The following is a 15,813-nucleotide window of genomic DNA, read 5'->3' as shown; positions in this document are numbered from 1 at the left end:
CCACCTAATATACATGTTTTACCAACCATTCATCTATTTTGATTAGATTATTTTAGAGTGTGAGGCTTCCTATATATTTACTACAATCTAAGTTGTTTTCATTGTGCCTATTGTAATAATTATTCCTCATTTAGTCCGCCAGTTGGTAAGAATCATGTGGATCACTATACTATAGGAATTTGGGATCTTGGGTGGCCCAACTAGTAGTGTCGGTTGGTGGAAGTTGTGTGCACCACCACATGTGAGTGCTGATTTTTATAGCCCACCTAACTGTATGAAAACTGGGGCAATCGTGTGACTACTTGTCTAAGTAGATTTATGATTGTTGTGGCCATTAACCATATGATCACTGACAAGATGAATGATAACTAGACTTGACATGATGGTGCTGAATATGTAGCTCATAAATCTTGTGATCATGCGTGATGTGGATAACTGTAAATCATGTGAGTATGTGGGAAAGGTGTAGCCCAACCATATGATCAAGTAGTGCTTTGGTGACTACTAAACTATGTGAAATTGTGGTACTGGCCGCCCGGCTACGTGAAAATTTAGTAAAGCGGTTGCCCTATTATACGAAATATGGTATAATAATAATAATAAGTAACCATCTCACCTTAAGTCCCTTATTATGACAAGTAGAGTGACATTTGTGTGGCCACTCAACCATATGGACTTCTGATAATGGAGTGGCCATAAGACCATGTGGGCATATGAGAAATTGTGTGATTACTCAGACTTATGGACTATGCTGATGGTGTAACTTCCTGGGTACATGAACTTAGGACTTGTGACAGGTTGATCATAGGCCCATTGAGATATATTTTTGGCCCATATGATGAGGCTCATTGTGATGTATTTCCTACCCATGTGATGTAGCCGATAGTGATGTGTATTAGGCCAAGGTATGTGGCCTACTTGTGAAATAGATTTAAGGCCACTTGCAATGTATTCGAGGCCCATGGGTGAGGCCCAATGTGATGTATTTGAGACCCATGGGCATGGCTCATTGAGATGTATTTTAGGCCCATGGGTTGTGGCTCATTGTGATGTATTTAGGCCCATGTGTAGGGCCCACCTATTGTGTATTTGAAGCCCATGGGTCGTGAAGCCTGATGTAGTGTATTCATGGCCCATGTGTCGAGGCCCATTGCGATGTGTAAGGCCCATATGATACGGCCCAACGTGATGTATATGCGGCCCATGAGTGAGGCCCAATGCGATGAATGTGTGGCCCTTGTGAGAGACCCAAAGCGATGTATATGAGGACCGATGTGATGTGTGATTTCGCCATGATGTATGAATTGATATTTATGTATGTCACTCCTTAGGAGCAATGTTGGTTAAATGTCCACATTGATGGGCAATGATGGTTGAATGTCCACATTGTGACCTTCCCTTAGGCCTTGTTAGGCCCATTCTCACCAAATCCGATTGACGATGCCGATTATGAGTACATGATAGCATAACATCTATATGCCCATACGCATCATCTGCATGTTTGTTATGAGATGTGATTGATCATTGCATATGTCATTCAGCATGTTGCTATGAGACTCCCTGATAAGCAGAGGTTATCTCACGTGAGCGCACGGTATGCGCAGGATTGATGCATGACTGGATTGTATGACTCATGCATCTTGCAATATGATTACTGTACGCCCTAGCGACATCAAGGCCATAGCCTCCATAGGCATATCGTGGATGGCCAGACGAGACACCGAAAATTTGTTCTAGCATTGGGCTGCCATAGATGGCCCTGGGTGAAAATTCTTAAACCCTCTTGGTACCAGAGGACGCCCCAACGTCGAGACCGAGTGGATACATGATCGCCCGAGTGCCGAATTCCAGGAGGCCGTGTTTCTCAATGTGTCGTGGTCGGTTGGGAGGGGGTGTGGCCTTATCTGCTCGAGAGTAGGGGGCATTACTAGGCTAAGTTTGACCAACTCGTGAATGGGTCCGCTATTGACGTGTCGGATAGGTATTAGCAGACTATTGGCCAGGCGGATAGTGAGGTTTCTTATGCTCACTTGGACTGTGCTGCTATGAGATAAACAGTGCCATTTGGAGTATACTAAACCCTGGTGATGATCCCAAAGATGAACTTTACTGATATGTGGACTTATTGAGCAGGAGTTGCATACTCATTCATTCACTATCCACTTGGGCTGGTGGTGCACAATTATTTGTTATGTGTACCTTCGCAATGGCGAGAATTTCGGTTGGGGCGGGCGACTAACCTGAGATCAGGAGTTTACCACATTGAGTCTGACTATCCAAATTAGGTATGGGACTAGTTTGGATAGAAGTCCTTTATGATAGAGCCCATGGTCTGCAATACTACGTACTATCATCCCGACTTCACTTTAGCATAGTCATTTCATTCGCACCACATATTGCATTGCATTAGTAACATTTAACATTTTAGGTTACTATGTTTCAGTATTTAGATATGGCTGACGATATTCGTGAACTCATCCGGAACTGTATATTGCATTGCATCCTCGACATCTGATATTTGGCTCTTTATAACTCTTCATTTGCATAGCTGATTTATATTGCGTACTCTGATATTGTATGACTCATGGACTTGTCAGTATTTTCGATATTGTATAATTATGGCATGACAATATGATGATGATGATGTGATTACGGATGCATGTAATATAGTTATGGTTGTGGTATGATTTTCTTGTAGCATATTTATCTTGCTTGCATGTATGACACACCGCACACACATGTGTACTCACTAGGCTCTTTGCCTAAGCCTCCTATTTCCCATTTTTTTCAGGGCTGGAGTAGCTTGGAAGACTTTGCTTTCTCGATGCATTGCATCTATTTTTCGATTTGGCAATGTTGACGTTGTGTACCTTTGGAAAGCATTGTACTTGTAACAATCAAGATTTCTATTGGAGAGTGTTGCTTGGTAATTTGATCATGGATCTTTATGTTCAGGTATTATTATGTATATAAAAAAAATTCAGTAAAAAAAAAATCTTCCTTGTGGTGCGCCTAACTCAGAACTTTATGAATGGAAGTCGAGTGTCAAATTCGGGGCATCACAGAAGCTGTCCATCCTTGGGTTCGGGGCATGACAACGGAAATACTGTTTCTAGTATCAGGGCGCCATAGATGTCCCTGGGTGAAAATCCCAATGTCGAGACCGAGTGGATACATGAGCACACGAGGGCCGTATACCGGTAGGCCATGTCTCCCACTATGTCATGGTCTATTAGAAAGGGGTGTGACCTTACCCGCCTGAGTGAGGGGACAATTTCTAGGTTGAGTTTGACCAGCTTGAGGAATGGGTCCGCTATCAACGAGCCGTGCCCGATATTGGCAAGCGGATAGTGAGGTACTTCCACTCTCCCAGTTGTGCGTTCGGATAGGGGCGGCAAGCTGACATAGAATGTACTAGACCCGGTGATTATCCAAAATGAGAACTATACTGATATTTGATATTGTGGATGAGGATTGGCATGCTTAAGTTGCATCTCGCATCGCATGGCCGTGCTATGGCCGATAACATTCATATCTTGCACCGCATAGCCTTGGTACAGCTGATTGCATTCATGTATCCATCAGCATAATTCCGCATTACTCTGACATTGCATTCTGAGCATGCTTATACTGCGCACGCACTTACACCACCCTCTAAGCTTTCTATAAGCTTATGCACAATTGATGCGTGCAGGTGACGCCAGGACGCAACCGTAGCATAGTAGCAGTAGGAGCGTGCAGACGAGCTTTTGGAGTTTCTATCTTTTGCATTATCTTGTATTCTCTTCAGATGCATTGTACTTAAAAGTTTTTTATCATAGTCAATTTTGTGATGGTGTTCTTATGGTTATTGTTCGTGAGTTATGCTTATGGTTACGCTCACTACGAATCAGACTGATGATTATAAATCCTCCTTGTAGCATCGCAGGATCAGAACTTGGTAGTGATGAGGGTCGAATATTGCATATCACCCCCAGTTATTACCTGATTTTACGTTCATGATAATGTTTAATGTCATATTTTAATTGTGTTTTTATTGCAAGGAGTAATTAGGAGTGTGGACTAAAAAAGAGTACTACAAGCATGGAATTAATACTACGAAGTCACCAAAGCAAGGGACGGACTCCAGAGGACCAAGATTGACTGATTTACTGCCAAGGATTCGAGGAAATCAAGCCGTTCACATTAAAGAGGCCCGAAAATGGTCCAGAATGCAAGATCACATGGTTCAAACCATCCATTTGGCCCGAAACTTCATACATGGCCTGGGGGCCATAAATTAACCGTACATGTCAAATTTCATCCATTGGATCCTTGCGTAAGTTGCCCAACGAACAAATCAGCTTATAAACTGATGATTTCAGGCCCACCTGATAACTGGATATATTTCAATTATGGTATTAACCGTTTAAATAGGGAGAAAAAATGAATGGATGGATTGGAATGCTCATAAACGTCACAGAGGACCCCACCTTGCATGATGTGTGCACCGTGTACAAGTGCTCTCATATGCACTGCATCTCAAGTCCGGTCAAACCGACCTTTAACCCGTATCCTCTTCAAAAACGGCAACTGTCGTTCTCTATTGCTGCGAACGGACAAGTATGTGATCTTTGTGGGTCCACACCGTCCATCAAACCAACAATCCGGACCGTCCATTAGAGTCCCTGGGTCCCTCTCATCCAAGCCTAGGTGACAAAATTGAAAAAGATAATGAAGATTAGTTTTTCAATCGTTCAAAAAGGAATGGATGGCAAGAAGCAGAAATCACGTGGGCCGCATCAACAGACAGTAAAAACCGTCCATGCTCGACCGGAATTTCGTCCTACATCCAATGGACGGCTTGGATTTATCAAGATAGCAACGAGGTGGGCCCCACCAATGTTGCAGCGCGATTAGTGCACAATCCCTGTTTTCGCGTCCGAACGCAGACCGGCTCTTGCGGGCTATTTTGTGATCTCAATGACGACCAGATGCATGATCCAGACCATTCAGAAGATTCATCAGGAGACCAGTACCGTATTCTAGGTGTCCGAATCAAGTTCGGAACGTGCACCATCTCGAAAACTCATTTCAAACGTAAACGAAAACCTTTCGCACACTATTGAGGAAGATCTTCCACTGTTGCTGCGTAAACAGCTGTCCAGTTCTCCACCGATTTTTATTTTCATCAACAGCTCTCCACTGCCCCTGGCATCTCTAAAAGGGCCTGAGACGTCCAAAGCAAGGGGGGGAGTAGCAGAAGGGAGAACGAGATCCAGGGAGAACTCAATTTGGAGAGAAGAAAGAGAAGAGAAAGAGAGAGAGGAAGAAAGAAGAGAGAGAGAAGGATGTTCTCCTTTTATCAATTTTATTTTTCTTTCTTTTTATTTGAATTCATGGATTACTAATCTTTTAGCTAGGACTGAGATGAAGCCCCTAATTTGAATAACTCTTGTTACGTGTTAATTTCATCTGATTTGATTGATTTGTTTCTTTCTCTAGTGTGCTTAACTGAAAACTCCGTGCTTCTCCATTCTATGAGCTTAACCAAAGTCTAGATGTGGATGGTGTTTGGAATCTTATTCTAGGTGCTTGTGTCTGACCATGAACAGGTTTCCTATAGAGAAAGAAATAGGAATCTACATCGCTTCATGCCTGACCATGGATGGAAAGATGCGATCCTTATGCTTTAAGGGATTATACATTCTGTGTGCCCGACCAAGGACATAGAGTGTGCTTTATTTATTTATATCAATCTAAATTAGGGTAAATCAACAGGTAAAACAAGGGTTAGGATAATTAGGGGTGGATTCGAAAGTCCTAGTCTTTTCCTTGATTGAATTTTTCTTATTGCTCTCAGTTATTTTCTATAGATTTGTGTTAGTTTACTTAATAGTTCGCTAAACTATTTGTTGGATTAGTTAAGAAGAATCGTAAATTTCGAATTTATGACAACTAGTCCTCGTGGGAACGATCTCGTAATACGTACCATATCTACATCTGATTCGTATACGTATATGTTTAAAATCATTTAAATCAAATTGGTTTAAATAAAACATCATGTAGTCCGTGGCCGTGCATGTTTCCCAGCTCCCACCTATGTATCTCACAAGGATTGATCAGCTCGGTGAAGTTGAGGAAGAGCTCATCAGGAACAGATGGGACCGACAAGAAGATAGGTCCAACCCTCCACTCAGAAAAGCCAATAGCCCAGACGACCAACGCAGAAATTCTGAGCTCCTCATAACAATCCCTGGCCGGTCAATTGATTGGTTAGCTTGGCTTTAACACAAATAACTGAAGACTCAGTTTGGGTCGGCTCCAACAATCTATGATGGTTGAGCTAGGGGGATGATAGCGTGCTAAACACTCGTCGGATGATGTTTGGGAGTTCAAGGACGCTCGCCCATGTATGCTAAACAAAACAACGATCATCTAGAAGGTCTTTGTGATGACCAATTTTTGTATCCTTTAACTTCTTCATGAGTCCTGATAGCATCCTCAAATCACTCATACATGGGTCCACATCGAGCGAAATAAGAAGTCTAGACCGTGCCTAGATTGCTCCGCGCTGACCTACGATGCTCCGATCAAGGTTGCGCCGACCTGACCTACGATGCTTCGATAAGGGTCGCGTCGACCTGATCTATAATGCTCTAATCAAAGCAGTGCCAACTTACCTCGGGTATATGCAACTCCAGAGTAACCGTTGGCATCCATCACCTGCATGTAACCATCCACCTCGTAATTCCAGGATAACTGCCAACATTCATCACTCGCGCGCATCTCGTCTAATGGCTAGGATTGTGCATAAGATTACGGACTACCCTGTCCTACATACACTATAAATAAAAGATCTACTTACACTAAAAAGGTACGCAAAATCTTTCACCCTAAACCCCTCAACACAACGAGATCCAGATTCCTAGCCTGACTTTGGCGTCGGAGGGTCCCTGCACTAGCCAGGGTCCCATTTGCTCCTCTTGTGCAAGTGCTCGGAGGTCTGAAGAGGGTGGTCCAGATTCCTGCATCAACACCCACCATGTTATTTATTTTTCATCCAACTTGTTAATATGGTCTAATACACATGAATGAAGTGAAAAAATTAATATCATCTTAATCCAATACTTCTATTGTCCCTAATAATTTTTCAATGGTAAGAATTTAATCCCTTATGTGTGGTCCGCCTGGATCGTTGGATTTTCTTATTTTTGGATCATATACTTATAATCATTTGGAAAAATGGATGGACGGTGTGAATGGAATCCATACATCACGCCGAACCCTCGAAGCCCAGCCTGTCCCGAGCTAGGAACAGGCAGGGATTGTACCAAATCCGCGCCCATTTACAGGCGAAAGTGGAAATCTTCCGTGTAATTCTCAGACGTCTCCCCAGCAGACAATGTGGCGGTACTCAAATGGGAAGTTGCTTCCTATTGGTTTAGGATTGAGACGTTTTCAATACTCGATTCAAAAACTGACACAGCGATAAATGCATCTGTCCCATGCGTGGGATCCTTGACCCATGCACAAGGTAGGTCCTACTATGCCACTGACCGACCAAACACGATGGCTTGGTTGGAAAGCAACGGACGTTTTAGCCAATAGTTCACATTACGGCATGTTTGGATTGCCCTTTTCCCGTAGAAAAGCAAATTTTTAATTATTAAATGTTACACGTGTTTGAATATGTCGCGGAAAAATAATATAAAAAAAGGGTAGGAAGATGAATCCCAGCTCACACTTGCAGAATACGTTCAGACTGGTTGGGGCCGTCCACGTACAGGCGTTGGGGTATGCCCACCTTTGATGTGGATCATCCATCAAGTCAGGCCCACCAAACGTATTGCATGCTTTGATACAGCTCAATCTTGTAATTATCCCATCAGAGGAAAGCCTATGTGCCTCTGCCCGAAAGTGGATTGACTGGTGTACCATGCACCACCGACTGGTGCGGGTACGTGTCGTGCAAAGACGAGCACTGCCTCTCCTCGCGCTCGAGTTGTACAAACGGTTCAGTTTAAAGGATATCAAAGTGACATTGCCCTCAAAATGATGTATTTATTATGTCCACATCGTTCATCCGGATCATTTTAGAGCATGAATCCAAAAAATGATTCATATCCAAAGCTTATGTGGACCACACGAATAGAAGTGGGACAATGATTCTCACCATTAAAGCATTCATAGGGCCCACCATAACATTTATTTTCCATCCTATCTGTTCATAAGGTCACACTTACTTAGATGAAGGGGAAAAACAAATGTCATATTGATCCAAAACTCCTATGACCCCAACAAGGTTTCAATGGTAGAATTTCAATCCCCCATTTCTTTTTGCAGTGTAGTTCACTTGATCTTTGGATTTGTCTTATTTTCCAGGTCAAGTCTTACAACAAACTCACCAAATGAAAGGACAGTTGGGATATAACACATACCTTGTGGTGGGATCCACAAAACTTGTTTATGTCAGCACACCAGCAAGGTCAATGGTGTATGGTACACCAGCCACTCCGTTTTCCCGTGGATTAGGTAATACCCGGCTGCTCTCAACTCGGACAGCTGGAGGCTCTGGGGCCGCTAAGGGCCAACATGATGTATGAATTTTATCCTCACGGTCCTTTCATTCATACGTATCTTTTATATCATGGCTCCAAAAATAAGAAATATCAAGGCTCAAATGGACCAGGAAGTTGAAAAATTCTTAAAAGCACATAAGTTTTGGATCAAGATGATATTTGTTTTTTCACTTCATGCATATGTATATCACTGTATATACATGTTGGATGGAAAATAAAAAATACAGTAGGCATCCCTAGCACCGCTGCTTCATGTGGTGTGGTCCACTTGAGAATTGGATTAGCCTTATTTTTTTATCATGTACTCTATAATGATATGAAAAAAAAAAAATGGATGGACGGTGTGAATAAAATTCATACAATCACAGTGGCCTCTCAGCAGCCCTCAAAACCTCCGTCTATCATGAGCTCTTAACAGGCAGGGGTAGTACTTAATCCACTTGATGTTATCCGCATGAGAGGACCCACCTTAGGCGGGTGGGACTACCATGAGGCCCACCTCAATATCCGTTGCATATCTACTATGTCCATCCATTTTGCCAACTCATTTGACGGCATGAGCAAAGAAAAAAAGAAAAAAGAAAAAGCAAATACAAATTGCAGGTAGACCACGCCCTCGGAAACAGTAGTCATTGAACACTGAATATTAAAAACTTCGTAGGCCCATTGTAACATTTATTTGCCATCAACCAATCAACCAATTGATAAGGTCATTCACCACTATTTCCTGTGATGTGGTCCACTTAGATTAATACCTGCTTTATTTTTAGAATCATGCCATAAAATGAGTTGGCCAAGCCTAGATATATAAATCCAGATGAGCCCCACGGTCATGGGCAGCTCTGGGTCCGTGCAATGCACGCCCCATCTTATGCACGGTAACATAGCCGACATAAATGCCATGTCTTCGTGGAAAAAGCAGCACGTGGCTACAGACCAAAATAAGAAACTAGTTTTCAGCGATAAGAGAGACATCTCTCGGAGCACGTACTGAAAAAAGAACAAATAATTAAATAAATAAAAATAATCTTATTTCTAGGCTAAAAACAATACATGAGTTTAAACAAGATGAATCCACATAAAATTCTATTCCAGGAAGAATGTGAATGAACACGGGGAAACTATTATGTATACAAATCCCCTGCATTCGGGTGGGTAGGAATCTCAAAACAAGCATATCAAAATTCAAACTTTGAAATGGCCGGAGACAATGTCCGCAACAAACTCAATCTGCTGCTCTCTCCGACGGCGTCCAACACAAGTATAAACTATGAACATGTTAACCTTCTTCTTACTAATCATAACAGTCATAGGCACTGTAAATTGCTTTTCTCACAATAAATCCTTATCAGAACTCCTAGCACCTGCTTCATGTCTGGTCGACCCTGCGGTGCCTCTGCCGTGCACCAAAGTCCAAGCCTCAGAAGCTCACACATCTCCCTCAGCCCCTCTTCTATATCCGTACGCAAAATCATCACTGGAACCACAGCTCCCCTGAGCCCCTCGTATCCTTCACCTGACACTCGTTTAACCCAATCCAACAAACACTCTTCCCCATTGTCGACAGCCCGTCTACCCGTCGCCAATTCCATAGCTAGGATCCCAAAGCTGTAAACATCGCCCTTAGTCGTAGCCCGCCATGTTTGCCCGTACTCAGGAGCCACATACCCAATCGTCCCTGCTACAATTGTGCTTACATGGCTGTCGCCGGGCCCTACAAGCCTCGCTAGGCCGAAATCTGTAACCCTTGCTTTCCCTTCCTTATCCAACAATACATTGCTTGCTTTAATATCACGGTGCACAACTGCTGGGAAGCATTCGTGGTGTAGAAATAACAATGCACGGGCCACGTCAATAGCCACCTCGATCCGCCTACGCCATTGAAGCCTCCTCCAATCCGACACGAAATCCTCCAAGCTTCCTCCTTCTATGTACTCATAAACCAACATCTTCTCAGCTCCAAACAGGCACCACCCGAAAAGCGCTACAAGGTTCGGGTGGGGCCACCCAATACGGCCACCGCCACAGCTCAGCACCTCCATTTCAGCTTGAAACTCTCTCTCCCCTTCAAGGCCTTCTCTTTGCAGCTTCTTGACAGCCACTTTCCTACCATCTGGCAGCACTCCCCGATAAACCGTTCCAAAACCTCCCTTCCCGACGACCATCTTCTCTGAAAAACGCCCTGTCGCGTTTAAAATGTCGTCATAGGTAAATGGCATCTTGCCCAAATGGATCACCTGAATGGCATTTGACATCTCTGATGATCCACCAGAGCTGGAGGCCATGTCATGTGGATGCTTGGACTCCTCCAATAGCAGCCCTGCAGAATTTGATGGATTTCTGACTAGAAGGCAGAGAATTAAGGACAGGATACCGCAGACGAGGAATACAATGGTCAATGCAAGGAAAACAAAGTACGCAGCCTTTCTTCCCGGTGATTTCTTTGATTTCTGGTGCCAAGTCCTAGTTCTGTTCGAGTCGCTGCCCAACTTAACTGTGCTTACATTAAGGTTCGGATCACCGAAGAATGAGTCCTCATCAAAAGTCGACAGTTGCCCAGTAGTCGGAACGGAGCCATGGATGAACGGATTATAAGAGACATTGAATTTGTTCAAATCGGTGAGTCGACCCAGACTTTCAGGGAACTTCCCAGAAAAATTATTCCTCGACAGATCAAGATTCTGCAAGCATTTGATGTCGCCAAGCTCAGATGGAATTTCTCCTGAAAATCGATTGTTGGAGACATTGAGGACTACAAGTGGTAGCTGTCCGATCGTAGTTGGGAGCCTTCCAGAGAATTGGTTAAAGCCCACCTGCATAAGGCTGAAATTCTGCATTTCTCCAATCTCCTTTGGAATCTCACCAGAGAAGTTATTCCCACTCAGCTGTAGATAGCCAGATATTTCCAACCGTTGAACAGCTGAATTGCCACGGCAAATCGGAAAAAGTCCCTGGCCTGTGAGCAAACGCACCCAGATGCTTTTGCAGCTCTTCCTGCTGAGAAGAGTGTAGATAAAGCTGAATGGTGGGTAGGTCGCTGGAATCCATCGCCTCATGATGATGCATTCGCCGGATGCAGTCACGACCCGGTCATCCCGTTGATTCGATTCAAACGTTGGGTATGGGTTGCTGCCAATTCTCGACAGTTGGGCGGGGATCTTTCCAGAGAAATGATTGTCTGCAAGGTTCAACCATAAAAGACTGCTGCAGTTGCCAATCTCTGGTGGGATTTCACCTGTTAGCCCGTTGTTTGCGAGCATCAACCAGAGGAGTGATGTCATGTTCCCAATCGAGGGTGGAATTGCCCCAGATAATCTGTTGAATGACAGATCAAGCGCTTGTAGGCCTGAGAGCTCACCAAATTGTGGCGGTATGCTTCCATTGAATGAATTGTTTGCGAGGATCAAGAATTTCAGAGATTTCATTTTGAAGAAATCGACTGGAAGTTCACCTGAGAAGTTATTAAAGCTGAGATCTAAGCGGATGAGTTTTGGCAATTTCAGAATTCCAGATAAACTTATACCTCCTGTGTACAAGTTCCCATGGAGGACCAAGAATTCCACCTGCAGAAACCGGCCCAAGATACCTTGAATGTCACCGCCGAATTTCATCTTGCTCAGGTCTAAGAATGTAAGTTTACTGCAATTAAGAAGTGATTCGGGTATCTCTCTCCATAAGTCGTTATTTCCCAAGTTGAGAGCTTCAAGGCCCAAAATTGTCCCGATCTCGGGTGGTATCTTTCCCTGGAACTGATTCCCCCAAAGATTCAAATGTACCAGTGCATTGCAGTTGGAGACCTCCTTCGGAACTTGTCCAATGAACTGATTTACTGAAAGATCGAGAATCTTCAGGCTGCAATTTGTTGTGAAGAATGGCGGGGATATTTCTCCAGTGAGGTTGTTTTCAGACACTGAGAACTCCTGTAGCCTCGCAAAGCCTGGCCATATGCGTCCTGTGAATTTGTTCGAGCTGAGGTCGAGATATTGAAGCTTCTGGCATTCATTGAAGCAGTTGAAGATGCCTCCACTGAAATTGTTCGACGAGAGATTAAGGGTTATCAATTGGTTGCACATTCCCGGGAAATTCGATTCTATATGACCATGTAGGCGGTTGAGGGTGAGATCGAGCGTCTCTAATCTGCTCAGGCCAGTCAAGTTGAGCTCGGAATCAAGGATGTTGTGAGATAGGTTGAGGTATCGGAGATTCTTGCATTCACCAAGATTCGGAGGAATCGTACCGCTGATCGTGTTCTTAGAGAGATCAAGTTTGGAGAGTTGGGTGAGGGCAGAGAAGTTATGGAAGAACTCACCAGATATATTTGAACCTGAGAGATCAATTCCGATAACACGACTGCTGTCATTGCTGCAAGATATTCCAGTCCAATTGCATGGAGAGAGCTCCGATTCATTCCATTCGATGTATCGGCCTCGGTTTACCCTATTGTTCTTCTCAAGAAAGGATTTCAGTTGGAGCAGGACTTGTCTGTCTGTTTCTAGGGAGATTCCGGCAACGAAATGACCTGTGGTGGAAATACAAAATATATAGAAGAGGAGTTTAGCAATGGAAGGAAGAGAAGCCCAAAATTGAGAAGAGAGAGATGGGTTCTATTTCTTTTCTGCAGGAGAAGCTGAGAAACTCGGAAAGTGAAACCAGGAAAAGCGGAGAAGAAGAATCCAGCGGAAGAAGCTTTGTCAAAATTCGATCCCAAATGAGAGATTTCATTCTTTCAAAGGGAAAAAGATTAAAATAGGAAGATTGGAAACATTTGAAAACATAAGAGAAATTTTAAAAGATTTTGGTCATACTGAGGGCCTGTTTGGATTGAACGTGAACTAGGAACTTACTTTCTTGGCCATTTGGCCAAGATCAAGTGCAGTATCTGTTCTTATCAGTGTACTATCTGATAAGTGGGCCATCGGCTCACATCATATAAAATTAATTTCTTGTGGGGGAGGGCCCACCACAGTAGCTTGCTAGTGAGGCCCTCGAGCGTCGTCCTTGCATTGTAATGCTGCATGGGCCTGGCGCACCCCTCTTTAAGAAAAAAAAAAAAAAATCTAAAATTCTTTAATTTACAAAATGACTTTGTTTTTCTAAGGGTGCATTTGGTTTCACCAAATATTATGAAATTTCATGACATTTCATGGTTAACCATCTCAAACCAAAGTAGGCTGATTAATCATGAAATCCGATGATATTAGGTGCAACTAAACGACCCTGAAAGAGAAATGTGTGGTCGAAGAGAATTTACACAGGTTTGAAATTAGATAGAGGATTCAATTTTTGAAGGACAAATCCAAACCAGAACATTGAATACCCGAAGAAGTGTTTGAATTTGGAAAAAAAAAAAAAAAAGAAAAAAGAAAAAAAGAAAAGAGAGAGACATTCTCAGAAGTAATCTCTGGTAGTTGTCTTCCATCGAATAGGAACCTTTGAGAACATGGAGAAAGAGCTGAAAACGTAGTGAATTCAGCTAAAGAAAGATTCTCATTTTCTGAAAAGAATATCAGCAAAGAAACATTGGTCTTAATCAGAAGAGGCCCCAAATAATTGGACTGAGAGACATAACACAGCTTAATCTGAGAGAGAGAGAGAGAGAGAGAGAGAGAGAGAGAGAGAGAGAGAGAGATGGTTTGGAGTTAGTACCTGTAAAAAAGAAGAATAAGAAGATGATAAAAATAATCCGGCACGATAACCAATTGAAGACAGTTTCTTCCTCTGCCATCATGCTTCTATCTTCTATCTTGCTATAGCCTCATAATCGACGAGAATTTCACAACTTAATCGGCAATGGATTTGGATTGTCTAGATACTGAGAGAGAGAGAGAGAGAGAGAGAGAGAGAGAGAGAGAGAGAGAGAAGCAGAAGCAGAAGAAGAGGAGGAGGTGGTTGTAAGGATGTTTCATGTTTCTAACTTGGAAGGTCACCTTGGTCGTATTAGTTTTCTTCCCTGTTGAAATTAGATTTTACTAGTAATTTGTACAATTTCATGTGATTGTCGTGGGTGACGGTCGGACCACCTCTCCCACAGTACACGTGCCACCTTAATGTCGCAATCAAGACTGTCCATCTAACGCCCTTCCCGATGCATGGTCTCTATTCAAAAACACTACAGTTATCCGATGATCGCATCCATCACTTCTCTTCACTCTCCACTGCCTAGTTGTCTATCATATCTTCGCTAGCTTTCATACAGCTACAGTCATCCGATCTGTGTGTATCTTAAACCATCTGCTACTCCTAGTAGGACCCACTAGATGGACGGTCCCGATTGACACATCACCTTGCCACGTGGATTGTAGAGACATAGCTGTACCATATTTGTGTTCGTCCCGCCGTGCCGTGTCATCTCTCCAAATTTCATTACTCGTGTTGCATTTGAGCAGCGATTTGGTGGGCGGTCAAAGCATGAGATTGTAGTCGGCGATATTGCACACGTATTCCTGTAATTAAATCCAAGCCGCCCAAATAGTGTGACCACATGAACTTTATGTTATATCCTTGAAATAAGAGTTGATTAGACAATCTTTGACCGTCTACATTTCTTGTTTGAAGTTTGACTTTGACTACTTGCAATTTTAACCGTCCATCTGATGTCCACCAATCAACCGATTAGGATCGCACGTTCGGCATGTATCTGGAAATGAACTTTCTATTCGATGGCCACAATTATTCGAGATGTATATGGGTGCCAAGTGTACAACTGCGATGTGCACGTGTATAGACGTCTAGGTTCTGTTGTGCTGGTGTGCACAGCAGTTGGATCCAAACCGTTAATTTTGACCCAAGGTGCCAAAATAACCAGATACTTCCTGTTCGGATGTATACGACTATATTTCGAGAAGATCGGTCATACGTATTCAGTCACTTACGGAAGTTCATAACCAATCAGGTGATGATCAGAAAATTCGGTTCTTCCTTCCAAAATTAGTTACTTTGTGCCTGATATGATAAAGGATTTTCATTGAACTTGTGCAGATCAAGTGAAAGGTAAAAGACTTACAATCGGTCATGGGGGAACTATAATAACGCATATATTAAAAAAATAATTTGATATTTGATAAAGAACAAATCCACCGTAGTAGTGTAGACTTGGATTACAACTAAAGATTATGGTTAAGAATTACGGCTATTTATAAGATAAGATACGATAAAAGATAAATTGATAAATTTAATTGATTATTATTTGTTGGTTGTTTTTTTAATATTGGATTTTGAATTTTTTTTTTATTATTATTATTTTCGTTCTTTA

The 15,813-nt window shown here is 42.8% G+C and overlaps 1 protein-coding gene and 1 non-coding gene across 2 annotated transcripts; one reads left to right on the top strand and one right to left on the bottom strand.

Moving 5' to 3' along the window:
* Positions 1–9,570: 9,570 nt before the first annotated feature.
* Positions 9,571–14,502, bottom strand: LOC131219152 (probable LRR receptor-like serine/threonine-protein kinase At1g74360). Its single transcript, XM_058214161.1, has 2 exons — positions 14,208–14,502; positions 9,571–13,080 (listed from the first exon to the last, which is right to left on the bottom strand). Exons 1-2 carry the CDS (start codon positions 14,287–14,289, stop codon positions 9,869–9,871), a joined length of 3,294 nt encoding a protein of 1,097 aa, XP_058070144.1. The 5' UTR covers positions 14,290–14,502; the 3' UTR covers positions 9,571–9,868.
* Positions 13,402–13,596, top strand: LOC131219858 (U2 spliceosomal RNA). Its single transcript, XR_009158499.1, has one exon. It is a non-coding gene; the product is annotated as a U2 spliceosomal RNA (small nuclear RNA).
* Positions 14,503–15,813: the final 1,311 nt, after the last annotated feature.

The sequence above is a fragment of the Magnolia sinica genome, chromosome 11 (genome assembly GCF_029962835.1).
Source record: "Magnolia sinica isolate HGM2019 chromosome 11, MsV1, whole genome shotgun sequence".
In the NCBI taxonomy this organism is placed as follows: domain Eukaryota; kingdom Viridiplantae; phylum Streptophyta; class Magnoliopsida; order Magnoliales; family Magnoliaceae; genus Magnolia; species Magnolia sinica.
The sequence above is the reverse complement of the archived record's forward strand: the minus strand, read 5'-3'. Positions and strand labels throughout refer to the sequence as shown.